This window comes from Lacerta agilis, chromosome 4 (genome assembly GCF_009819535.1).
Source record: "Lacerta agilis isolate rLacAgi1 chromosome 4, rLacAgi1.pri, whole genome shotgun sequence".
In the NCBI taxonomy this organism is placed as follows: domain Eukaryota; kingdom Metazoa; phylum Chordata; class Lepidosauria; order Squamata; family Lacertidae; genus Lacerta; species Lacerta agilis.
In genome coordinates, this window is record NC_046315.1 from 24,919,846 (window position 1) to 24,946,871 (window position 27,026).

Here is a 27,026-nt window from a genome sequence, read left to right on the forward strand (position 1 = left end):
AATGTTGCTCAACTTGTGATGACTTCTCTGAGACAGAGCAAGTTGCAACCACCAGTGCTGCAGTGGCAGGAGTCCTGGCTTGTTTCAGGCAGCAAAATGGCTTGAGCTGGCCTTGATTAAAAATCTTGGAACCAGAACATTTGCATTACCTTCAACTAGATAAGTCACCATCTGCCGGCCTCAGTTCCCTATTTGCAAAAAGATGATCATACAAGGCCTATCCTACAGAAGAGATGAGGAATGTAAATCGCAGAATCCAAAGCATCACACGGATTATTTGTAAGAGGCTCTCAACGGGCCTCCTCGAGCCAATTAGCTAGCGGCATTGGATAGCATTCCTAACATCCCTGCTTCAGAAAAAATAAGCAAGCACAATGCACATGCCTTTTATTGCTTTATGTTGGCTTTGCTCTCTGCTTTGCCTCAATCCCATTTCCTGTTTGTCAGCCAAATGCTACAAATGGAGAGTTGGTACATCCCCAATTGACACTTCATGGTGCAATTCAGCTTGTCCAAGATTAGCTACTGCCGATACTTATTGCCAAGTGAATGACTGCCCATCCCTCCCCTGGTTCCAGCTTGTCTGGGTACATATTACCATCTCATTATTCTGAGGTTTGAGGGTACTTATCAATTCATCAACAGTTTGAACATTTCTCCATCCAGCACCTTAAGCATCAGCAATATTCTTTCAATGACCCCTATAGATTAGGATGGTGTCAGTGTGACTCAGTGTCCTGCTTTGCATACAGGAAGTCCTCAGTCTCTGACATCTCCAGGTAGGGCTGAGAAAAACTCTGGTTAAAAGCCTGGAGAGCTTGGTTTGGTTTCATATGAGACCGTTTCATAACCATTGCCTTACTCAAAAAGAAACTTACTTGGAGCATGGGCTTGGCAAACTCTCCCATCAAACAAACATAGCAGACTAAGTAAGTATGAGGTTAGCCCCAGCTCATGTGCCATGGACCATGTCAGAAGCCGTAGTCCTTATAAGGCACATGTGGCAAACCTGGGGGGGGGGGAGGAGGATCAATAGGGGAAGGGAAGGCGATGGTAATTTAGTGGTCTTCAGTTTCCAACAACTAGTGAGGTTGGTTGCTTGCTGGAAAGAAAATACTGGAAATAGGAGACCATTCTACCTACTCACCTCCAAGCAGCTGAAGCTACAGCCTAGTAACAAACCACGTTTGCAGCATTCCTATGACCCCACTCAACTTTTTGGAGTACTGATGTACTGATCATAGAGCAGACATGGCCAAATTTGGCCCTCCAGCTGTTTTGGGACTACAGTTCCCATCATCCCGGACCACTGGTCCTGTTAGCTAGGGGTGATGGGAGTTGTAGTCCCAAAACAGCTGGAGGGCCAAGTTTGTCCATGCCTGTCATAGAGAAAGAGTAGAGCCAAAGCACAGCTCTTTGTCAAAGGCAGCTGGGCTCCTTCCCCCACCTGTACCAGATTTCAGGATTCCACAACCAGGCCAGAGTTGTCCCCCTCCCACAGTTCATTGCTTCCAAAAAATTCCCATCCACTGCTATAGCTTTAATTGAAAAGGTGTAACTTGACATGCAGATATCCCTTTGTTCGAGGTTTTTATTGTGTCTATTAGGGATGGGAGGGAAAAGAAGGGCTGCAAACTTTAATTGGCAGGAGGTCACACCCTCAAAAAATATACAATATGCCCTTCTTTCTGTCCTACCAACTGAAGTTTGCCCTTGCTGTTTATCAACCAAAGGTTGATTAAGCAAGGCAAGCAAAACTAATTGATAGACGTTAGAGGAAGGTCTGCTGTATATTTTTGAGACTATTTTGGCCTTGGTGGTAGTAGAGTAGGAAATGGTAAGATGTTTATTCCCCCCACCCCCAACAGTTGATAGCTTGTTTATTCAATTCTCTCTCAGTTCAGTTTCTCAAAAATGCAGCATGCAAGTGTAAAGACCCAATTAAAGACAGATAATGAATCAGCTAAATGTTCTTTAATCAGTCAGTAATCCTAGAGGGAAAACAGGCCTCATTTCCAGTTTAACACATCATTTTGTAAACTTGTAAAGACCAGTATTATATCCAATAGTTGCTGCAAAATTTTCTCACCAACTTGTTGGATTATGTGCATTTATTTTACATGTTTGGATCTCTATTACTCCTATGTGGCCTTCCTTCCCGACAGCTTCAAATAAATCCCCAGAACTCAATCTGAAGTCATTCTAAAAATGAAGTGTACTCCCAGAGTTTTCAGGTACAATTAATGTGAAACTGAGCAAGTGTAGACATCACCCAACTGAGCTGCTGCTGCTAATGATGCTGGGACCAAACTAAAGGCATTGGATAAGATGAGGTTGCATTGCTAACAGTCTCTTCAAAATAAAAGCTTCGGGAGTAAACTGCCGCTGTTCTGAAACAGAAATGGCAAGGGGGTCTCTAAAGAAGCTTTTAGCGATCAGTGTTGCCAATAGCTGAATGTACACATTTTTTTAAATTAAGTGTTAAGTTTTTGAATGCTAAAATACTAAGATTTCTCATGCTCATGCAGTTTCATAAGTTAAGTTCTAATGGTGTTTTAAATATTAGCATTGGTTACCCAATCAATTCATTGACTCCAGGGGTGGGGGGTAAACTCGAGTTTGTGGATTTATAAAGTCCTTCACAGCCGAGGCCGAGTATATCCAAAATGCCTCCATCCCTGTTCCGAAGCAAGTTTACAATCTTCCTCGGATTTCAACCCAAGTATTAATTTAAAAAGAAAACCAGGAAGGGATATTTCCATTGTACATGTTCTTCATGACTTAAAAACACTGATGCCCAATACAGATCAGGTCATAGCTTTCAAATCACAACCAAATGCACTACAATATTCTTCTTTTATTTAGTTTAGAGAAGAATCTATCAGTACAGGTTGCAGAAAGAAAATGTTTAGTGCTATTTACATTTGTTTTAAAACTCTGCTCTATACAAATTTAATTTTGATCATTATGAACAATATCTTTGTAGGCCTACTGCATATAAAGCATTTTGTCAAAGCAATAACATTGAATAAAATAACCTGATTACATTTAAATGAAGTTGATCATTCAGAAAACACAGAACATTTGTAAGGGCCATGGACTCAAGTACAGAACACAAATGTCAACCTGCAATTTTTTCTTAAAAGCCTAGAGCTATTTATATGGATTATTGTTGTATTATTCTACACTCCAATCTATATTTAAGTTCTATAGTTATGTTTTTATAAGATTTTTATTAAATATATTCTACACATTTGTAATTTCAACTAGGAAGAATTTCTCCCTAGTGGAAAAATATAAAATCTTTTTTTATTTTTTTTACAGGTTTAGATGAAACTAACTCATGCTTTAGTGCTGTGCAATTTTTTTTAGCATATCAATTTTTAAATTATATGAAGAAAACAAATGGCATCCTTTCTAAATATGTATGCCTTAAAAACCAGTTTTTGATTTCCAATACAATTGCAAGCACTAACACCAAATGCACATAAAATAAACAAACAAAATCTCATCATATGGCAGAGGTTTTTCTATTATTTTTTTCATTTTTCCTTTTAATTATTTGTTTGAAGTCACTAATGAGTAAGCATGACACTGGACACTAAGGTACGGATGACTAAGAATGATTGAAAAACATCAATTGCTGATATTCAAAGACATAAAATTGATTAGTAAATGAGGTCTTCTAATATTTATGCACATTAATAAAAGCCTATGAACTACAGGAAATTGCCCCTCCCATATTAAGGCTAGGAAATGCACTCTCTGCACTTATTTGTGCTGTCTGAACAAGCACTCAACTAATGTACGAGAAGAGTGCATAACAATGAAAAAAATCAGTTTCAACAGCCCTCTACAGAGTGCTTTAAAATTGCAGGCACATAGTTTGTTGCAGTGAAAATATATATATGTCTATAATCAGACAATTTTAGTTAGTATTTTGTGCCAGTTTGGCCACCAAGGTTGACTTAGGTAGAATTTACTTACTTAGTAGTTATCCCCCCCCCCTTTCAGTTGGCCGTTACTGAATTTAAAGTATAAGACTGCTGATAGTATTTTCCAGTGCTGATTCATTTCTCTGTGTTTGAAATACTTAAGAGCTTTTGATGATGAGGTCTATATATCGTCAACCATTTTTAGTGCAAATTGCATCTAGAAATCTTGATTGGTTAAAGTTCAGGTTAAGGATGATCTTATGGCAGCAATATGATTCCTGTTGAGAATAGTTAACCTTTTCTTGGAAAGAGAATGCATTGGAGAAGTGGAGAAGTGATGTATTAATAAGCTTGTTCAACAACCTAAAACGTAGAAATAAAAAAGTGTTCATTGTTCTAGAAAAAAAAAAGTGACAGCGTTCATGTAATATTTCAGTTCAATGGATTCAGACAGGCTTGTCCTAAGGGTGTTTGAAGCGATGTTGGTCTCCTCTAGTCCAGCGGCATGAAAGACGAAAACTATTATACATCACAAGTAGTAGATACAGCAGAGCTTTTACAGGATCACACAGCAATTGCTCTCTCCAGTTTTTTCACGATTCCTCTGACCTGCAGAACCGAGAAAATGTTTTCAAGATAATTAACGCAAAATATTACTCAGAAGGAGCAGAATAATTCTGAATGAACATTACGAGCTTTGGTCACATGCCCTTAAAAGGGAAGTTACATTTTCAAGTGTAAATATAAATTCTCGTGTTCTAAGAACCACACGAAAACCTTTAGATTTCTCCTCAGCACAACGTTTTAATAAGTCATGAAGAGACTGTCACTGAAGTGCAGATACTTTGAATACATGTCCATTGAGTCCAAGTCAGAAGCATCAGCTTACCTTGAGAGTTTGGCTCTGGCAACGTCTCTCTAGCCACCAAATGCATCACTGTCGTCTTGCCAAAAGGAAGTTTTAATGCTGTGTGTGGGGAAAAAGAATTACTTGTTAATACTGTTCTTCATCCCTATAAATACAGCAATATCCAATATCCAAACTGCCTATTTTCCAAAAGTGCAAGCTTTCAACATTTTATTTATTTCTTGTCCCTTTAATTAGTGACTCTTCAGCTGGAGCTCTCAGAACAGCAGCTTACAAATGGAAATTGCAGAAAGGGAGAATAAAATATTGTTCCCAGTCCTCTGTTGCCCCAATATTTGAAACAGTCTATACAAACCTAAATTTAAGTATTTGTTTGGCTTGTTTCTGATAATAAAGAAAGCCAGGTTTCTTAAACCAATTATTTGTCAGCCTAGGAACAGGGAAACTTGGGTTTAAAACTCCACTCAGTCATGAAGCTAACTGAGTGACTCCACTCAGCCTAGCCTACCTCACAGAGTTGTTGTGAGGATTGGACACAGGGGAGAGAACCTTACATGCAACCTCAAGCTCCTTGGAAGCAGGATGGGATGGAACTGGGATAACACAGCTGGTTTTAAATTCTCCTTGACTTATCAGCATTTTCCATACCATAACACCATCAACATATTTATATGTACTAAAATGCATGTTTAGTTTAAGGCTGCAACGCCGTAGAAATGTATATAAAAATACTGGCTAAAATTCAGAGAAAGCATGAAAATGCTCAAGTAAAATCTAGCAGATTTGTATATACCATCACAGATTTCAGTACAACTTCAGCACACTTCCTCTGAAGTTCCCTGCTCCAGTAGAAATTCTTCATGCTCACTTGATATAGAATCATAAAATCACAAAGTTGGAAGGGATCCCAGAGGGTCATCTATTCCAACCCCCTATAATGCAGGGGTCTTTTTGTTCAACATTTGGGCTTGAACCCATGACCCTGAGACTAAGGGTCTCATGTTCTACTGTCTGAGCTAGATGCAAAGACAGACAATGAGGAAGTTCATCTGAAGGAATGTGAGCGGTGTAAATAAATCTTTATGATTTGCCAGACCCCTTTTAAGGATAAGAAAAACCCTCTGACAAGTCTTTATTCTTCAGTGCTGAATAATACTGGCCAACCACTTTGTGCTTACTATTTTGGGATACTTGTAGTCACGCATTTGAAATTAACCAATAATGCAAATTGGAACACAGTCAAACTGGTTAGTGGGAGATTTGACCTGTTAGGAAAGCTAATCTCATCAAGCTAGAACAATTGTTTCTAATGTACATGCATGCAAACTTCCAAGTATGCACACTCACACCCAAGTTCAATTTATATTCCATCTGAAATTTTATCATGAATATGAATACTGCAGTGAAACTCAGTAGTCAAAAAGTTGACAATAACTATGAGTGTAGTTCATAATACAGTAAAAACCAGCTAGAGGTGCATGCCACAAGGGGGCACAATTGAACTGCTTTTCTACTCCAAGTGATGCCATTCCAGTCTTTTATAACTAATCATTTTGAACCTCATGGCTATGCTAGACACAGCAAGAAAGCTTCCCCTTATTCCAGTTCTCAATCTGCCCAGCCACAGTGCTAAGATTTAGGTCACTGTTATGCAATTCGCATAATATTTAGAATACAGATTCTAAGGACTGTACAGGAGGCATATGAAGACTGAAATCAAATCACTTTTCCAATTAAGAGAGGATTGCTATTAACTACTGGTAATTAGTACCATCATTTCCAAGATGATATTTACTGCATTAATACCTGAAGAGAAATTAAAAATGTGATATATCACAGACCACTGAATGATAACCCCTTTAAATATATTGAACCTTTGAATTTTTAAGAGTTACAGCCTAGTACTCAATTGCATGTGTAATAGTATACATAATTGCAACTTTAATTTAAAACATTGGTGGGCTGAGAACTTATTAAGTGCCACTGATTTTAATAAGAGCCTTTACTGAATTCCCCAAGTAAAAACCAACAACACCCAAAGTGCTCTAACTGGGGATCATGCCGTCTGTTTGCTAAGAACAAACTTTTATTTTTGTATTGTATTTATACATTACCTTTCTGCCAAGAAACCCAATGCCATTTTAAAACAATTGACCTAATATATGGTATGAAATGTAGAGTGTTAAGGGTCCTCCTCTTGGGCCATCTGATGCCACAAGTTCCTAAGACTGGACCTCTTTGCTTCTGCCTTGCCTGGGGCACATTGGTCTTTCTTAAGGCGGAGAAAGGCTGACCCATGTGTCCCCTCAGGTATATATGTTCCTGTCATAGGCTTCCTTGCTTCACTAACTATGCTAGGAAGTCAATTTCTTGCATTTTATAAATCAGACAAAGATCATCCACAGAACCACCGTCTCCAACTGACTTTATTTCATTACCTCCTAATGTCACGTTGCCATGAAGAAACCGTCCTTGATAAATAAGTCGCAGAATATTTGGACTGCTTACTTGCTCTTCTTCCCAGTCTGAAAAAAGCAGAAAAAGATTTGTCAAGTGCATTCACTGTCTTGTTTATTTTTTAAGTCTCCATTTATGCCCTGCCTTATTAGACCCTCCTGGCAACACACTGCATAAACATAATTACAGATATGAGAGCTTTTATTCCTTGCTATAAAGCAGGCAAGGTTTCCCTCGAATTCTAAAACAGGGCAGTGGGACCAGTTGGAAAAGGAATAGATAAGGCAAGAAGATCAAACCTATCCATTCTTAAGGAAATCGGCCCTGAGTGCTCACTGGAAGGACAGATCCTGAAGCTGAGGCTCCAATACTTTGGCCACCTCATGAGAAGAGAAGACTCCCTGGAAAAGACCCTGATGTTGGGAAAGATTGAGGGCACAAGGAGAAGGGGATGACAGAGGATGAGATGGTTGGACAGTGTTCTCGAAGCGACTGGCATGAGTTTGACCAAACTGCTGGAGGCAGTGGAAGACAGGAGTGCCTGGCGTGCTCAGGTCCATGGGGTCACGAAGAGTTGGACATAACTAAACAACTAAACAACAACAAAAATGGCAGGCACTTCAGCCAATATCAGCTAACAACAGCAATTCGATTTACATATTTAATTACTGTGATCGTAACAAACCATTATTACAGAAAAAATCCAGAACCACAGCAAGGCAATACCTTTATTAGGTTAACCAAACTGTCACAAAACAGTGAGTAAGCTCTCAAGTTCTCCAGTATGCTTCATCATGTTGCATGTTAAACAAAACTTGGGTGGGAGAGGGGGAAAAGCTGGTTGATGGAGCCATGGAGCCTGTATTTAGTCACCAGGTCATACGTCACTTTAAACCATAGGTAAAGCAAGCAATTGTTTTAAGTTAAGTGCTTTGCTCTTTCCTTCGGGACATCAGGGAAGAAACAAACCACAAGTGCTGCTTCCCACATTCTTCTTTCTTCTTCTTCTTTGGCGATCACTCATAGCTCAGTAATATTGTCTTCCATGAACACAGTCTTAACAGTATGCCCGTAAGTGACTGTGAAGGCCAATTATGGATCCACATGTCCTTCCACAGTGGGGACATAGGTTTCCGGGTGGGAGTTGGTCATGGTGAGGGTTTGCCAAATGTGTCTTCCTCTTAGCACGTTTCTCCCTTTCATCCTGAGTTCGAGTGTCTTCAAAGTTCATGACATCTTTGGTAAAAACTGTTCTCCAATTGGAGCGCTCATAGGCCAGTGTTTCCCAATTGCCAGTGTTTATACTACTTTTTAAAGATTTGCCTTGAGAGTCTTTAAACCTCTTTTGTTTACCACCAGCATTATGTTTTCCATTTTTAAGTTCGGAATAGAGTAGTTGCTTCGGAAGACAACAATCAGGCATCGAAACAACATGACCAATCCAAATGAAATTGATGTTGAAGAACACTGGGGAACATTTTTTTTTTCATTTTCTATTGCATGAGATTTTTCAACTGTTCTTATATGTTTTCAATGCTGAATTCAAATCTGAAGTTGGTTTTGCTCTGTAAGCTCTAGGTTTTTTTGCAATTCATGTTTTTCACTTTTCACCATAATCTTCGTTTTTCACAATGCAAGAATTCAATATTTTATTAAACACATAGCCAAAGTAGTACAATGTGAGTATAAATGTAAGTGACTTATATAGCATTGAACATGAACTACATAGCATTGAAAATGACATGTATATCTATGTACAGTTGGAGGTATGTTTGATGGTCCAACAGTAGTCTGACATCATAGTTTTGTCCCATCGCCCTTGATAACGCTCTTCCATTGCCTCCAGGTCTTGATGGAAGCACTCTCCCTGTACATCACTGGCTGCCCCAAGGTTTTCAGGGAATTGATCTAGGTGACTGTTCAGGAAATGGAGCTTCACACTCATATTGCACCCAAGATTGTGGAAAGCGAACAACATTTTTTCAACCACAACCTCATAGTTGTCTGCTTTTTTGTTGCCAAGGAAGTTTTTGATAACTGCCACGAAAGACTGCCACGCTTTCTTCTCATTGCCATTCATCTTCCTGACAAATTCCTCATCTCAACCAAGGGCACGAATTTGAGGTCCATCAAACACACCTGCTTTGATCTTCTTAAAAGACAAAGCGGGAAAAGCTGCAACTATATGTAGAAAACATTTACCTTCAGTATTTAATGCCTTCATGAACTGTTTCATCAAACCATCTTTTTCCATGTCTCCTACGTCGCTTTTCAAACTTCAAATTAATTCTTTTAAATCCATCTCAGAATCAAATCCAGTATTCCTCCTTCCATGTCACAATCAACATGGAAGGAGGAATTCTGAATTTGATTCTGAGGTGGATTTAAAAGAATTAATTTGGAGTTTGAAAAGCGACATAGGAGACATGGAAAAATATGGCTTGGGACAAAATATGGCTTGGGACTGCTTCATATCAGAAAATATGGGACAAAACTTTGCGATGGCACAAAACAATGATGTCAGACTACTGTTGGATCATCGAACGAGAATCCCCTGTGCAAGTCCATAAATGGCAAGAGCTACAAGCACAAATTCTTACCTGAATAACAAGAAGCTTGTAGATACTGTGTATCCCAAGGGAATACATTTTTTTTGCATACCTCCAACTGTACATAGATATACATGTCATTTCCAATGCTATACATGTCATGTTCAATGCTATATAAGTCACTTACATTTATACTCATATTGTACTACTTTGGCTATGTGTTTAATAAAATATTGAATTCTTGCATTGTGAAAAACATAGATTATGGTGAAAAGTGAAAAACATGAATTGCAAAAAAACTAGAGCTTACAGAACAAAACTAACTTCAGATTTGAAATCAGAACGTTGAAATTAGGTTAGAACAACTGCAGGTGTCAATGCAACAAAAAATTTGTTCCCCAGTGGAATCATTGCTTTGACACTGGTGATCTTTGCTTCTTCCAGCACACTAGCATTAGTTCACCTGTCTTCCCAAGTGATGCGTAAATTTTTTTGGAGACACAATTGATGGAATCTTTTGAGAGTGGTGCCCTCCAGAAGATTTGGACGACTACAACTCTAATCACTTCCATCTATTGGTCATGCTGGTGAAAGCTGATGAGAGTTGAAAGTTTCAATTATCTGGAGGGCACCAGGTTGGAAAAAGGCTGCTCTAGTGGGTACCATGCAGATTTCAGGCTGCACCCAGGACCTCTCTGGCATAAAGAAATGTACCATGGTTGAGTCCTGAGTTTTAAAAAAATATAAAACCTAGTTGCTACCCAAAGCTTATTGAGAACTATTAATCAATAGCTCAGTAACGTAACCCAGTCCTACTTGTTTTATTAGACAGTGTGAGATTTATTACACAAATATTCAGCTGTATAATCCACATATAAACTCCCAAAATAACACTGAATTTACAAAAATGGGAACCACGTCAAGTATGTTGAAACCACATACCTAAGCATCTGTAGATACATCACATTCACCTTGCTTCTGTCTAAGGTGTTAGCTACCCACCCAGTTTGGTGTCGTTCTGCACATTTGGTTAACATCTCCTCTGCACTTTTATTTACAAAGGTGTTAGAAACCATCAGGCCTAATCGTGCAGCACCCCACTTGTCACTTTGCTCCAGGTTGACAAGGAAGTGTTGAGGAGCACTTTCTGGGTGGGTATGACCCAACTAGCAGCTACATTTTTTTCAAACAGCAGCACTGTCTAGCTCACCAACAAGAATATCATGGGGGACTTTATCAAAAGGCTTGCTGAAATCCAGATATACTACATCCACAGCATGTCCATGATCAACCAAGCCAGTTAACTCTCTATCAAAGATGGAGGTAAGGTTAGCCTGGCAGGACTTTTTGTAAGGACTTTTTGCAATCACAGCTTCCACCCACCCCCAAATGCACACTGATTGACAGCTTAATAATCTGTTCTAGAACCTTTCCGGGTACTGATGTCAAGCTGACCAATAACCAGTTGCCTAGACATTCTTTTTGAAGACATAGACATTTGCCTGCCCCCAGGCTTGTAGTATTTCACTTGTTATCAAAAAATTGAGGATGGGGTCCAGTTGTTCCTCCTGCCCCTTTCCTTCCTGCACTTGCTTAGTCATTCCTGTTCCTCCATCCCAGGTCTTCCCACCTTCTCTTTCTCTCTCTCATTTCTCAGTTGCTTCTTTATCCTCCAGTTCCTCCTATCTTTTTATCATTTTTTTTATCTCCATTTAAACTGGGGCAACCCTTTCTGACCGGCTCCCTAGATCTTTTGTTTTCTTGTCGGTGATAACCTCTCATCAAGTTTCTTGCCTTGCTGCTCCAGACAAGAACACCTTGATAAGTTCTGCATTTCTATCTGTATGCTAGACATTTGTACCCTGACCTGATGCTTCTATTCAAAAATCTTGCCCAAGCAAAAATATATATATTTTTAATTGAATAATGAAAAAATAAAAATAAATAAACAGAGTGACACCAGTTCTATCTCCCTTTTATCAAAGTCATGTGAGGCAGACTTGCTGAACAAGAAAGGGCTCAAGGTCAGCCATGGAAAGAATGACATCTAATAAACTGAAACTCAGTCCAGATAAGACAAAGGAGCTTTTGGTAGGCTATTCATCTGACAAGGGTGGCAGCAGTTCAGCCTGTTCTGAAAGGGGCTGCACTCCCCTTGAAGGATCAAATTTGCAGTTTGCAAGTAACATTTTCACTTCAAGCTGAGATTTCAAAATGCACAATTGCCAAACATTTAGCTCCATTATAAAACTGAAGCTTTAAAAAAAGATATTGGGAGGGGTTGTGGGGGAGTAATGTAGACTGCTTCATATCAGAAAATGTCTAAGCTGGGGGGGGGGGGCGTTCTCATACTGGTCCGTGGCATGCCTGTGAACGCTTCCATAGAATTCAAATTGTAATATTGTAAAGTACAATATAAAAAATTATAAGAAGCAACAAAAAATGCAATTAAAATCATATAGAATATAGCACAGCTCATTACAATTGCTACAACGGGCAGAAAAAAATTAAAAGGCCCACCAAGACTCTCAGCAATATTCAAGTGTTCCAGGGTGTGTGTGTGTTAGAAACCACTGGTCTAAGTAATATACAAATATACATATAAAAGTTAGCGTAGAAGTCTGTAAGCACATCAAATACAAGAGTGTGGCACTTTCAGTTTCGCCCTTTGAGCTATTACCAGCCCAGTAATATTCAGTGATATTCTGCCTTAGAAAATAAAGCTAATCTTTACCACCACCATCCCATGAAGAGTCCCACCCAGGCCCATGTAGAGGGGGGAAGCCGGGTTCACTAGCCCCAGGAATCAAGAGGGCTAAGCCGGCAGGGGGCTCTGTCAGGGGCCTGCTGGACTTACACTGTTTGAGTTTATAACTTTATTCTAACAAGACTCCCGCCCTGGGCCTCAGACAAGCTCTGTACGGGGCTGATCCCATCTGAATACAAGGTGTGGGGGAAACTCATCTGTAATACTTACCCATTGGCCAGTTATCATATACATGCTTTGCAATGTCTGCTGCTGAGTCATTGGGTGAAAACAAGAATTCTTTCGTTTTTCCGCTTACCAAAATGAGGCGCAAATTTATCTGCAAGAGAAAAGTAAATAATTAGGAAGGAATGTCAAAATTACAGAACTGAATTTTTATGATTAATGTGGATAAAACTGTCATTATTTTAGGCCAGTTGCCAAATAAGAGAAAAACAAATGTCACACAGAAAACATAAACCCAGTCACTTTTTGGCTGTGGTACGAAAAAAACAGCAAAGACATCAAGTAAAAACTACTTGGATTACATATAGACGAGTGATTTAAAAAACACTATTTTTTATGGGGGATGGGAGGGAACTTCCATTCCCATTCTGCACATGCTCTTTTTAGAGATAAGAAAAGCCTCACCCCACCCCTGCTTTACCACCAAACCAGCAAATAGGGCTTAGCAAGCACTCCCTTCTGGTTTTGGCTCCAAGAATATTAATAAATATAATGTAAAGGGGAAATGAACCCGATTTGAGGCAACAGCCAATCAATACTTTAAAAATAATTTGTTATTTTGTACTCTAACCATCTCACTGTGTTAGTGTCTTCTTTCTTGCAGACAACAAAGTGTTATTTTTTGAGAGCATTTTGATATTTGCACCAGTACATTTTTTAAAAATCACAATTACAAACATTTTTGCAGAGTTAGCAACATAGGCACAGCATGTCATTAGAAGGCTTCATACAGCAAGAGCTTTTAAAAAACAAGATATTTGATATTAATCTTCCTGAGACATCATACCTTGCAGTAAACAAGCTCCTTCAAAGGATTTTAAAATTGAGGTTTTATTATTGGTTATACTGTATAATAAATATATGCCTAACATATGATATAAATAAAGTATTTAGTCCTTTATTAGGAACAGCTGCTTCTCTGCATAGGAATAACATCTGTTTAAACATGTTGAGAATGTAGTATCATGGCCCTAGACATATTTCAAAACTAAAATAAGAGGTCCAGATTTATTTGCCCTCCCCCATCTTATTTATATATATTTAACATGCTGCCATTCTCAGTCAAACACACATAACCTCTCAAGACATTGGAGCAGCTTGAAAAATTATTCTATGGTTAATAACTATGGTTTATTAGTTATTATCAAACTATGGTTAAGGAGAATCTCACTTTCATAACTTTTTATCTTAGATTTATTGTGGCTTGTCTGGAATCCAGCAGTGTTGCTTATATGAATAGTATTTTGAACTAATTCATTATATCAGTTTGACTTAAAAATATTGTACTCTCATTTTCCTGAAACATGCTCCTGATTTCTCAGTGACTTTGTGCTTGTTTACTCAGGTCCGATTTCAGACACTAGATTACAAACTGGGTTTGCAGATCCAAGAATCAATCTACTATTTGACTTTGTTCATGTAACTTTCAAGAACTATCAGATTTCATTAGAAACCAGATTCCCACCTTAAAATTAACTTTGAAATATGTGATTACAAGTGGTGATTCAGAAGTGCAAACAAATCTTGTGCTTGCAGCTTCCATGCATAATGAGCAGATCAACACTGCCACGCTGACCCTTTTGGTTTTCATGGAAGGTACAAGGAACACCTGACAGCACTATGCTGGCTGCAAGTGGCTTCAAGTAACTTGCTGTAACTCACACAAAAGTTACCGTATTTTTCTGTGTATTGCACAAGGTTTTTTGACACAACAAATCATGTCAAAAACTGGGGTCGTCCAATACACGGATAGTGACATGCGGAGGGGGAGATGCCGCTGTGCGCAGGAAGCGATCCGGGGGCGCTGGCTAGTGGCACGCAGTTTCTCCTGATGCTGCTGCGCACAGGAAGCACTCCCTGGATCATTTCCCATGCATAGCGGCATCAGGGGAAGGTGCCCTCCGGCCAACCAGCTGCTGCATGAGGGAAACACTCCCTACCTGCGCACGGGAAATGATCTAGGGAGTATTTCCTGCCTGCAGCTGTGGAGGGTGGGGAGAGAGAGGCTGAACAACCTTGGGCCATCTCCCCTCATTTTCTTAAAATTGAGTCCCCCAAAATGGGGGGGGGGGTCCTTATACACAGAGGCGTCTAATAGACGGACAAGTAAGGTAATGACTTTGTATGTTGTGGTCTAATGGAATGCTATCACAGAAAGAACAAACAATTCTGAAATTGAGCCATTCAGACTGGTTACTGCATTAATTATTACTACATTAACATTTGTAAATTAAAAAAAATAACAGTTTATTAATCATGCAATTATTTCAGTATAATGCCAGCGAACATATTTACCATTCCCACAGTAACTGTTTTAAATATAATTTTTTTTAAAAAAACACATGTGCATAAAGACTCTTCGGGATACTAAACCTCCTTGGAACCTTTGTGTGACAGGTTATGCAGCAGAGATGGAGAGTAGAGGGAAGAAGAAAAGAGATTGGATAGCCATATGAAGCTGCCTTAAACAAAAATCAAACCACTGATTCCTCTACCCAAATGCATTGGCTACATGGACTTGTAGTAGCTCCCAGATAGATCACTGCCAGATTTTAATTCTGTAAAGATTGCAGTCTCTTGGGAGTTGGCCACTCCTGCTGTAAAGAATACCTAGATGTCATAGTTACAAGTAAAAGAAAGAGATACTGCACTTTCAGGCCTGAAACACATTCCACCCCCCCTACATGGATAACCTATGGGAGGAAAGCATTTGTGCACTATTACCTGGAATACAGTGCTTTTTGGCAGAAATGTAGTCAGAAAACTAGTGGCGTACACCAGCCTTGTATGTAAGCTATAGCCTAGTACCCATATGAGACAAGTGGTGCCAAGCAGGTGAGTGAGCAGTTGAATGTGCCCAACATGGAAACCAGGCAGGCAGCCAGAAGAGGGAAGCCCCCTCTTGCCTCACCCAGCACAGGAATGTAACTGCCATAGTTCTGTCCCTCCTCTGCCAATTCACAGTAGGCTGACATGGGGGGAAAGGCAGGCTAGTAATTTCGTGGGAGAGGGGTACTTGCAAAGCTGGTGTAGACAGGTGTATCTAAACATAAGAAAGTCTGGAGTGCTCTCCATGGAAACATGGTGAGAAGTAGACACTTATCACCATATAACGTGTGAACTTCAAAAAGAAAATAAAAGCCTTTTACATTTGTTGGGCATGTATTACCTGGTGGACATTTGCTTGTACTGTGAAATTTGAAACAGCCCGTGCTAGACATTTGGAAGGATGTACAAAAGAGGGTTGTCAGAGACTTCCATTCTTCAAAGAAAAGATCTGTTTTTATGTTGGTTGTAACCAAAACAATACTCTAGTGATCACACACTTACATCTCAAGGAATGTAAAGTTCACGCAAGATTAACAATGCTGTGGACTGCTTCATGAATTATGGGTCATCATGAATTATTTTCCCCTGCTACTACAGAAGAAGAAGAAGAAGAAGAAGAAGAAGAAGAAGAAGAAGAAGAAGAAGAAGAAGAAGTTTGGATTTGCTATCCCGCTTTATCAATACCCGAAGGAGTCTCAAAGCGGCTAACATTCTCCTTTCCCTTCCTCCCCCACAACAAACACTCTGTGAGGTGAGTGGGGCTGAGAGACTTCAAAGAAGTGTGACTAGCCCAAGGTCACCCAGCAGCTGCATGTGGAGGAGCGGAGAGGCGAACCCGGTTCCCCAGATTACGAGTCTACCACTCTTAACCACTACACCACACTGTTTAGAACACACCCACATATATGAATTGCAAATTGTGTGTTTTCACCACCAGGAGGACATGAGAAAATGTAAGTTTTAATGTGGTTCACAATCCATTTCTGTATTTCTTCAGAATCACAATGAACTGTGCTATTATTTATTTATTCTTTTGTTTCTGCTTAAAGTTCTCAAGAGCAAAACAATATTTTCATGACATACCTCTTGGGCTTTAAAAGTATTTCGTCTTTTAGTACTAATGTGGCAAGCTGGGAAACCACAAATACTTAATGAAACTAAGGGGAATACTCTTGAAGGGAAATGACCAACAATAAGAGACAACAGGTTCAATTAACATTTATAAGGAGGGGAAGAATCTCATTTAGCCTGTATTGTAAATTCTCTGTGAACACCTTCTAGAAGAAGCAATCCAAAGTCAGTTAGCAGATTCAAGAACTCCCCTATTTACTATTACTCTGTTTTTCCACCTCCTCCCACTTCCTTACCCCACACAACTTTCTTATTTCTGTTCTGGTTTCAAGCTGAAATGTCCCCTAGGTCAAGAAGAGTTACAATATCTGGTATTTACATGTGATGTGAGCTTATGTTGCCAACAAGGACTAGAAACATGACTAACTAACCCTGGTGAAAATGCATTGGTATAGCAGCAGCCAATCATTTTTAGGTCAGGCTGTCCAGCTTCATACTACACTCAATTTATCTTCTGTAAAACCAGTTTTAGCCATTTAAAATCCAAGACACTTTGTAAACCAGTTTTTCGTAACTCCAGACATAGGGATATACATAACCTTTCTGCTGGAGAAGAAATGACCAGGAAGAATCCTATCATTAAAATTGTGAATATAGCCAAGATGCTGCTGGAGACAGACAAGGCAATGGGACTATGAATATTTAAGTATTTCCTTGTCAAAAATCATGTAGAAAACTAGATCAAATCCAATATATATAGTCATGCAGTCATTTTATTTTATTTTAAATGGGGTGGGTTGTGGGATGGCAAGCTGGAGATCATGCTTTTTCATAGAAAGCTTCACATTCCACATCTGCTTTTTCAAAGGTCTGGTGTACCCAAAGTCTCATATGCTGTTTGAATCAGCATAGCTTAAATGATATTGGCTGGATAACAAAAGTGTTGTGGAAGTTATATACACTGCATATAGTGAAAGATGCAAAAACAAATTTTCCACTTGAAGTCGAGGAATATTGGATTCACTTTAGTGGGAATCAAAATAAAACAAAATGATTTATCTGATTTATCATTTATTAGTTATAATTTGGGGGATTTCAAACCATTAAGCGACTGAACAAAAACAGAGGTAGGATTAGACTTGAGAGTAAAATATCTTTTGTATCAAAAATCATTTTCCATGCCCAACTGAAATGTCTGTAGTGGCAGTTTACTCTAGCAGAAGTAAGCAACCCAGACATGAATAAAACACAGACCAAGAAGGTTCTCTTTTTCTTAATTAGTTTGTTGTGTTAAATATAGCTCATAGTAAACATTCAGCCACATGTTGCATAGAGGATCAAGGGTACTAATGCTGCCCATTTCCCTGGAGCAAAGCTCTGTGTTAATGAACTCTGACGTAGCTTTGCACAGCTGTTCATAGAGCATTACATCCATCTTTCTCTCAGAACAAAAGGTTGGTAAACACCAAGTTGACTTACGTGAGTACTATGCCCACATTGGTTTTGCCATATACATGAGTTTTACTAACCAGCATTTCAAATGATGTAATCAAAAGCTTGGGTCAAGCATAAATTTAGCCAATAGCTACAAGACTGTTGTGAACTTCAGTGTCAAGCTGGAACCTGAATCTGGGGCAGCCCATATCCAGGCAGATTGCTCCATGTATTGCAACACATTATCCAGCTTGAAACAGCACAAAGAGGTAAGCATTTAGGAACTAGCTGTCTTATACAGACTCAGCACATCTACCTCAATATTGTTCACACTGACTGGCAGCAGCTCTGCATATAATTTGAAACAATGGCTCCAGAACCAAAAGGATGAAACCTTACAACAAAGGTCCTCCTAACAAAAGTTTCCACTTCTTATTCTTCAGGAATTACATTAGTGGTGCTGCCTGAATATTAATGGGGAAGGAGAGATATACTACTATAGTACTGGTTAGAAAAACAACAACAAAAACCAAATTTCCCCACCAAATTCTCTTTTGTGAATTTTGACAGAAACATCCTCTAAGTATTCAGCAAATAGTTTGTATTCAAGAAATATTTTATCAACAGCATGCATTGACCATTTGACAGCTGCATGCAACATCAGCCAGCATAGTTTAAAATCTGACATAAATATTGTACATTTTCACTGATTCATTCAATATAGCTTTTTTTTAATCTCTGCCAAATTTCAATTCTGAAATTTTGAGGTTCAAACTGACCTCAAAATCCATATATCAGGATGTTAAAAGTTGACAGGTTCCAAAAATATTGTTTCTTTTCTTTTCGGGCGCGCGGGAGTATAACCCCACCACTTTTTACACACTTTACATAATGTCAGTCTTATTCAAAATTACACATATGCCATTTCTCAGAAAACTGTGGCATACCCAAACCAAGTGACATTTAGAATTTTACACCCACATCTCCTTTGCAGCAGCAAATGCAACAGATACAAGTATTCAGTATACAAGAAATAGCTGCTCTAAATGCACATGAAACTGAAAATAGGCTATTATTTTCAAAATTGTCTGTCACATACTACACAAAGCTGTAAGGAGATCTGGTGTTTTTAAAGGAAAGAAGGGTACATTTGTTATACAAGCATTTGCTATCAACCAACCTATTGTCTTGAGTTTTCCAAGGCTTCAGCAGCTATTTAACAGAATATGGCCAATTTGTATCAACCTGTGACAAGTGATGCTGTCACTCAGTGGTGCCACAGATTGCTAGGATATCTAATTTATTATTAATGTCTCATTTATTTATTAGTATTGTAGAATCAAAAATTCTCATGCACACGCACCAAAGATTCTATAAAGTATCACTATTTAACTTATAGGCTGCCCTCCATCCAAAGTTCTCAAGGCAGTTTACTAACAAACACACACAATTAAAATTATAAGATTATCAAACTTCTCAAGTTAACACAAGTACAACAGCAGACTCCCATCACAGCAGTCTCTTAAATAAAATAAACCAACACCAATAAAGGCCTGGGTCAACAAATGTGTTTTAACCTAGTGTCAGAAGCCCAACAGTCATAGAGGCCATCCATGCCTCCAGAAGGGATTCCATAGTTGGGGAGGCACTACACTAGTCTGGGTTGACTAATAGAGGGAAAGATGGTCCACCAAATACTTGGATCCCAAGCTATTTAGGGCCTTACACGTCATCCTTATTATCTTAAATTGGGTCTGGGTCTGGTAATGTATGGGCAGCCAGTGCAGATCTTGCACAGTAGCTGTAATATGATCCCACAAAAATGTTCTACGGTAATAAGTTTTCTAGTAGCAGCGTTCTACACTAGCTAAAGCAGGGGTAGGCAACCTAAGGCCCGTGGGCCGGATGTGGCCCAATTGCCTTCTCAATCCGGCCCATGGACGGTCCGAGAATTGGCGTGTTTTTACATGAGTAGAATGTGTCTTTTTATTTAAAATGCATCTCTGGGTTATTTGTGGGACATAGGAATTTGTTCCATTATTTTTTTCAAAATATAGTCCAGCCTACCACATGGTCTGAGGGACAGTGGACCAGCCCACGGCTGAAAAGGGTTGCTGACCCCTGAGCTAAAGTTTCGAGGACTATCTTCTAAGGCAACCCCACACAGACTGCAATGCAGTAATTAAGACACAAGTTTACCAGAGCATACAGCTCTGTGGCCTGACTATCTCTTCCTAGGAACAGTAGCTAGCAAACTAATCCAAGTTAGAAGCAACTTGGGCCTCCAATGACAATACTGGATCCAGGAGCATTCCCAAGGTACAGACAGACCTGCTCCTCCAGAGCCAGGGAAATTCTGCCTAGAGCAGGCTAGTTACTCAATTCCTAAGACACAGGAATCATCTACCACTAACAACTTCAACTTGTGAGGATTCAATTTCAGTTTGCTGGCCCTCATTTACCCCATCACTGCTTTCAGACAACAGCTCAGCACCATGACAGCTTCAATCTGTTTCAGGTGGTATGGAGAAGTAGAGGTGGGTATCATCCACATAAGAAAGACGAGCCCACCCTATACTATGGCATAGTACTATATTTTAACTACAGAAGCATTTTTGGGAGACAGGGCAGGGCGGGGGGAGTACCTGCACAATTAAGTTGTGGGCACACTATAGATCTCTGCTTGGAGCCTTGAAAGCCATTCCTAAAGTAGGAAACACCGGGTTAAGTGGGCAAATGAGCTGACTCCATATAATGCAGCTTCAAATGTTCCATTAAATTGATTTTATTAGAACAGCAGTAAAGCATTAAGGAATAACAATGTACTTTTAAAGCTCAGACTTTAAAAAAAAATTACAAGACATTTACTAGAAGAAAATGAAAGAACTTGAGCCAAAAATACTTTTAATATTCAAGATAGGATTATTTATCCCATGATTGTACAAGTGCTGAGCTATTGGACAGCAGATTACAAGACTCAAAACTCTAGGCATAGATCTTTAAAGGACTAACCTCCCAACAACTGATTCCCAACTGAGGTGAGGTATCTGAAGAAGTGTGCATGCACACGAAAGCTCATACCAAGAACAAACTTAGTTGGTCTCTAGGGTGCTACTGGAAGGGTATCTGAAGAAGTGTGCATGCACACGAAAGCTCATACCAAGAACAAACTTAGTTGGTCTCTAGGGTGCTACTGGAAGGGTATCTGAAGAAGTGTGCATGCACACGAAAGCTCATACCAAGAACAAACTTAGTTGGTCTCTAAGGTGCTACTGGAAGGAATTTTTTATTTTATTTTGTTTTGAGGTGTAAGTAGGCTTTCTAGGATCTCTTAACTGCATTCAAATTAGTCGCCCTCAAGCTGTTTCATACAAATTCTGAACCGAGACAGTCTAGCTTTACCTGCTGTTCACAACCCTGAACAAAATAAGATGCACAACAATTTTTCAAGACTCCAGGGCACTCAAGAAGAAATGTGATATCATGGCATAGTGCTTGGGCTGAAGTGGGTAGGGGAGCAGATACAAAAATCACTCTAAGATCACAAGGGCCTTCGATGATGCTATGCCATTTATCTTCCCCAAATGCTAGCTCATTTGAAGATTATTGAAGCAGGAACATTACACAGAGTTTCCCATAAGACTTCTGATAATTTCAGATTTTATAATGGTAACATACATGACTATGCAAACTACATTATAACAATGAACAGAGGTTTTCCTCTGTCTAAACCTAAGAATGTTTGTAATATCTGCCTCAGCAGTAACAGTTCACAACTTAATTAGTTTTTGATGCATGCACTAAGCCAAGAGTCTTCACCTTCCTCCCTAAATGCGTCACAGAAATCACTCAGGGGCTATTTACACTGCAGAGGAAAGAATGATTATGATTATCTACTGCAGTCTAGACCACAGAAGCCTCAGAGTAATGCAATATACATACCGGTACATATATATGCATGCATATACATATGCATTGGACACGGGTGGCGCTGTGGGTTAAACCACAGAGACTATGGCTTGCTGATCAGAAGGTTGGCGGTTTGAATCCCCGCAACGGGGTGAGCTCCCATTGCTCAGTCCCAGCTCCTGCCTACCTAGCAGTTTGAAAGCACGTCAAAGTGCAAATAGATAAATAGGTACCACTCCATTGGGAGGGTAAACGGCGTTTTCGTGCGCTGCTCTGGTTCACCAGAAGCAGCTTAGTCATGCTGGCCACATGACCCGGAAACTGTATGCCGGCTCCCTCGGCCAGTAACGCGAGATGAGCGCCGCAACCCCAGAGTCAGACACAACTGGACCAAATGGTATGGGGTCCCTTTACCTTTTTATACATATGCATTATCACAATGCTGAGATTGCAGCTAAGCCTAGTTAACCTCCACTTAGAATTTATACATCAAGTGAGGTATCAACTGGTTTCCAATCACCCTATTTTTTATATGGTCAAAATACTGAAGTGATCATTGACATATTTACAAAGTGCAGGACTTTCCACTAGGATGACCGTTGTGTAGATTTTTTGTGTATTGGTCAGACAGGGAGAGAGAGAGAGAGAGAGAGAGAGAGAGAGAGAGAGAGAGAGAGAAACTCAATTAAAATAAGTACTGTGAGATTGTGAAGACTAATGAATGTGCCCCTTACTAGTACTGAATCACAAAACAAACACTCCTGTATCTCTGGATATTATCAAAAAGCCCATATTGTCAGGCAGATTCGAGGAGGAAGATACCAATAATTTTCAAATGGAATATAAAATTAACCAAACCCAGACTTGCCTAAGCATGTGATATGTAAAAACTGGAACTGATAGGGGTGCATATGTAATTCAGATTGTGAGTAATCATATGGAATGTATTCAAGAAACACAAATGGAACTAGCAACAAAATGTTGCAGTGTGGGCTGTGCCTGTTCAGGGTTCTAGCCAGCCAACTGTGCCCTCTTTCAGAGTACTCAAGTCCTCAACTCCCGCACCCAATCAGACACTCAATGTCTATAGCCACTAAGTATGCTCAGTGTTTAGTGGGATGTTTGAGGGATGCTGTCCCTATTATATGAGGAAGAACATTACATGAGGAAGAACTTTGTGAAGGTTTTTAAGCAGAGTTTTTTGTTGGTCATCTGTCATGGATGCTTTAGTTGAGAATCCTGCATTGCAGGGGATTGGACTAGATGGCCCTTGGGGGTCCCTTCCAACTTTTATGATTCTAGGATTCCATCTGCCTCACCACAAAAAATTTTTTTTCTGCATTTCAGAAAACTCCAGGGCGTTCCTCCAGGTACAGTGGTACCTCCGGTTGCGAACGGGATTTGTTCCAGAACTCCGGTCGGATCCTGAGGTTTCTGCAACCGGATGGACCGCTTCTGTGCATTCGCACGGGGTGGTAGAGCGCTTCTGTGCATGTGCGCATGGTGGAACCCGGAAAAATACTTATGGGTTTGCCGCCTTCGCATCCTGAAGGATACACAGCCATATCCAGAGGTACCACTGTATTCACAAACCCTTCCTATTGGTTCTCAGTAGTGTCTGGATGGCTACTATTCTGCCAGTACTCACTCTTAGGAGCAATTATGTTACAACAAAAACATATGCTGCAACTTGTTACATGCACTAACAGAAACTTTTCCACATTACATTACAGTCATACCCCGGGTTGCACACACCCCGGGTTGCGGATGTTCAAGTTAAGAATGCCCGCAACCCGGAAGTGTTTCCGGAGCGCACGCACCCCCTGCATGTGCAGAACACTTCTGCGTACTTCACGCATGCGCAGAAGCGCTCAAATCGTGCTACTTCCGGGTTTTTGGGGTTTTGGGGGGGGGGGCGTTCGAGTTAAGTACGCCCGTGTTACATAGCGCAATCCGGAATGGATAGCATACGTAATACAGGGTACCACTGTACTTGACTTTGAAACTGCTATGGTCTAGACTAGGGTTTAATTAAGACTTGTGTGCATGTGGGCAAGAAAGAAGGCAAAAGAGAGTATGCAGATATGGCCTTCTCTACATGCCGCTCTTCTTGTTTGACATTCAGCAACAACAGCCACCATGGCTGTGTAGCAAGTGTGAGGGCAGGGAAAAGTAGTTTGGCCCAGCCTTTAATGCCACCAACCTCACCAGTTCTAGGCTTGAGACAGATAGAGCGGCTCTAGCCCTGCTGTATACAGTGCTTACAGAGTCATAGCATGTGGTTCATCGGTCCCTGAATACCTAAACAGGACAGGAGAAGCACATAGCATCAGATTGCAAATCTGTGGCTTAGCTAACATACTGATCTAATCCCAGAATAGCAGGCTCTTCTGTACCACCTCAACGCTTCCCATGACATTGGAAGCACATCTCTACCACTGACTAGAAAGTTTTCTACATACTTTTAGCAATTTTAATACCCATTTTCCAGTCCAGAAGACTTAAAAAGCAGGCAAAGCAGGCAAGGGAAAATAGCTGAACATATTAAAGAAGCATTTGGTATATAATGCTATAGCTTCCTGTTTTAATTTTTCAAGTTGTGTAACAGAACAAGCTTCACACTAACATAGGCCTCCAATCTTTTTATAAAATGGAGATTTGTACAGCAACAGCAGCACTATGCAACTGTGTGCAATGAGGGAAACTGAATGGGGTATTGTAACAGCAGTATGGCTTGTTCTCCAGAGAGAAAAAAACTACTTCTGGTAAATATCAGCCACATCATTGTTAAGAGTCATTTATTAAGTCACAAGACCCTGAATTCACAAGCTATCTTCTGCATTTCAATTTATTTAAGTTTCTGAATCTCTTCCAGCACAAACTTGTCAAATTTATGACTGACTGACCCTATATAATTGGGGAAATATAGTTTGCACATTAAAAAAATGATGATAAAACTATAAACAACTTAATCAGAAAAAGAAGAAGAAGAAGAAGAAGAAGAAGAAGAAGAAGAAGAAGAAGAATTTGGATTTGATATCCCACTTTATCACTACCCAAAGGAGTCTCAAAGCGGCTAACATTCTCCTTTCTCTTCCTCCCCGACAAAAACACTCTGTGAGGTGAGTGGGGCGGAGAGACTAGCCCAAGATCACCCAGCAGCTGCATGTGGAGGAGCGGAGACGCGAAACTGGTTCCCCAGATTACGAGTCTACCGCTCTTAACCACTACATAATATAGGCACAAATTAAGAGTGAACATCCAGCTAAAAAATGGTAAGGCACAACACTTGAGTCTAAAGTATGGAGATCAAACATATGTCTCTAGTACCCAAGTTTGGATAATCAATTTGAACCACTATTAGTCTGGTTCACACATAGTGCTACACAATAGTTTATCATTATGGCTGAAGCCTGTCCAGCAATTTGTAGCCTATAGCTTGTTTATAGCCAACAAACCATGATCTGAAGTCATGGTTTGTTGTCTGCTTACAAACCTTGGTTTGTTTTAACTATGGCCTGCTGTTTCATGTGAACACAGTACTCTTTATTAACTATAGTTTATTTCAGTGTTTTCAACCACTGTTCCGCAGCACACTAGTGTGCCGTGAGATGTTGCCTGGTGTGCCGTGGGAAAAATTGTGTTTCTTTGATTCCTATTCAAGAGAATTACTTTATATATAGTCAATATAGGCACAGAGTTAAATTTTCTAACATTTTCTAATGGTGGTGTGCCTCGTGATTTTTTTTCATGAAACAAGTGTGCCTTTGTCCAAAAAAGGTTGAAAAACACTGGTTTATTTGACCACTCCACCCCAGACACTCACCTAACTACAAACAGCAGCTGGAAAACAAAAGAAAAGCTTGGAAAAACAAGTCACAGTTTGCTAGATCATCTGTGGGAGAACTTACGATTAACAGATAGTTTTGTTAAACAAACCATGGGTTAGCATTACAGGCAAAGACCAATTTATGTGAGTCCAATGATGTATGACTGCAACTGTGTGCATTGCACAGAACCTGGGAGTGACTTTTAAAATGGCTAAAATGGCCCTAAAAGAACCCAGAAACGGTAAAAAAGGTGTGGACACACAAGCCTTTGCAGCTGCAATCCCAGAAGCCCTTGCACTGACTGTTGAAACATGTGGAGAGCTGGAGTTTGAGCAAGAAGGTTTGGAGGGAGCAATTGTGGTGGAGTGTGGCATCTGGTAAGTGCTTTTGGTTTATTAAAGGGTTTTTCAAGAGCTTCCAGAAGTTTAGAGGGTGTTTGCAGGCTTTTCCAATGGTATTTCAAATATAAACCTATGGTGCCTTGGAAAATGCGTAAATAGGGAGTTGCCTGCATTTGCTAACCAGAGGAAGTGTTACAGTTGAGTAGAGAGATTTACTGGGAAGTACCAAGCTAACTTCAAAGGTGCAGTATCAAATACTATCTAACTACATGAGACATGAAAAAATTGAAAGGAGATTCAAGTAGCCAAAGCATGAAGAACTATGGCAAAACCCTTGAAGACATTGATTAGGATAATCTTAGGGACAATGATCCACAATAAGATAATGCTGATTGTAGTCCTGAGAACATTTACCATCCCACATTGCTCAGTAATGCCCAACAAAATACAATGCCCAAATTGCACCTTTTTGAGCACACCATGAACAAGAATTTATGCTACACTGTGGTGTAGGGAAGTTAGACCAGGACAACAGCCTAGTTCAGAAGGAAATTCCTTGGCTCAAGAAACTCTTGAAGCACATAAATTGGCCCATAGAATAGGAATGATGAATTGCTGAGGATGATACACACATGACCCCATTGTGTTGATCTTAAGATTACTAAAAAAATTGAAGGCTTTTCAGTATAACTGTGTCAGTGAAATTGTAGTTATTAATATTCAGACAGAGTATAACAGAATGTTTTAAGTGTTGGAACACAGTTTGGTCTTCTTAGCTTATTCATTTGAAGTCAGTTTCCTAGACCCCAGG

The 27,026-nt window shown here is 39.8% G+C and overlaps 1 protein-coding gene across 2 annotated transcripts in view; it reads right to left on the reverse strand.

Annotated features, from left to right (window-relative positions):
* Nucleotides 1-1,959: 1,959 nt before the first annotated feature.
* UBL3 (ubiquitin like 3) overlaps nt 1,960-27,026 on the reverse strand; it is a 41,919-nt gene continuing 16,852 nt past the window's right edge. For both annotated transcript variants that reach the window (XM_033146431.1, XM_033146432.1), the window contains 4 exons: nt 12,787-12,895; nt 7,242-7,328; nt 4,825-4,902; nt 1,960-4,544 (listed from right to left, as the gene is read on the reverse strand). In XM_033146431.1, coding sequence (XP_033002322.1) covers nt 4,492-4,544; nt 4,825-4,902; nt 7,242-7,328; nt 12,787-12,895 — 327 coding nt within the window. In that variant the 3' untranslated portion in view covers nt 1,960-4,491. The remainder of the gene's footprint in view (nt 4,545-4,824; nt 4,903-7,241; nt 7,329-12,786; nt 12,896-27,026) is intronic.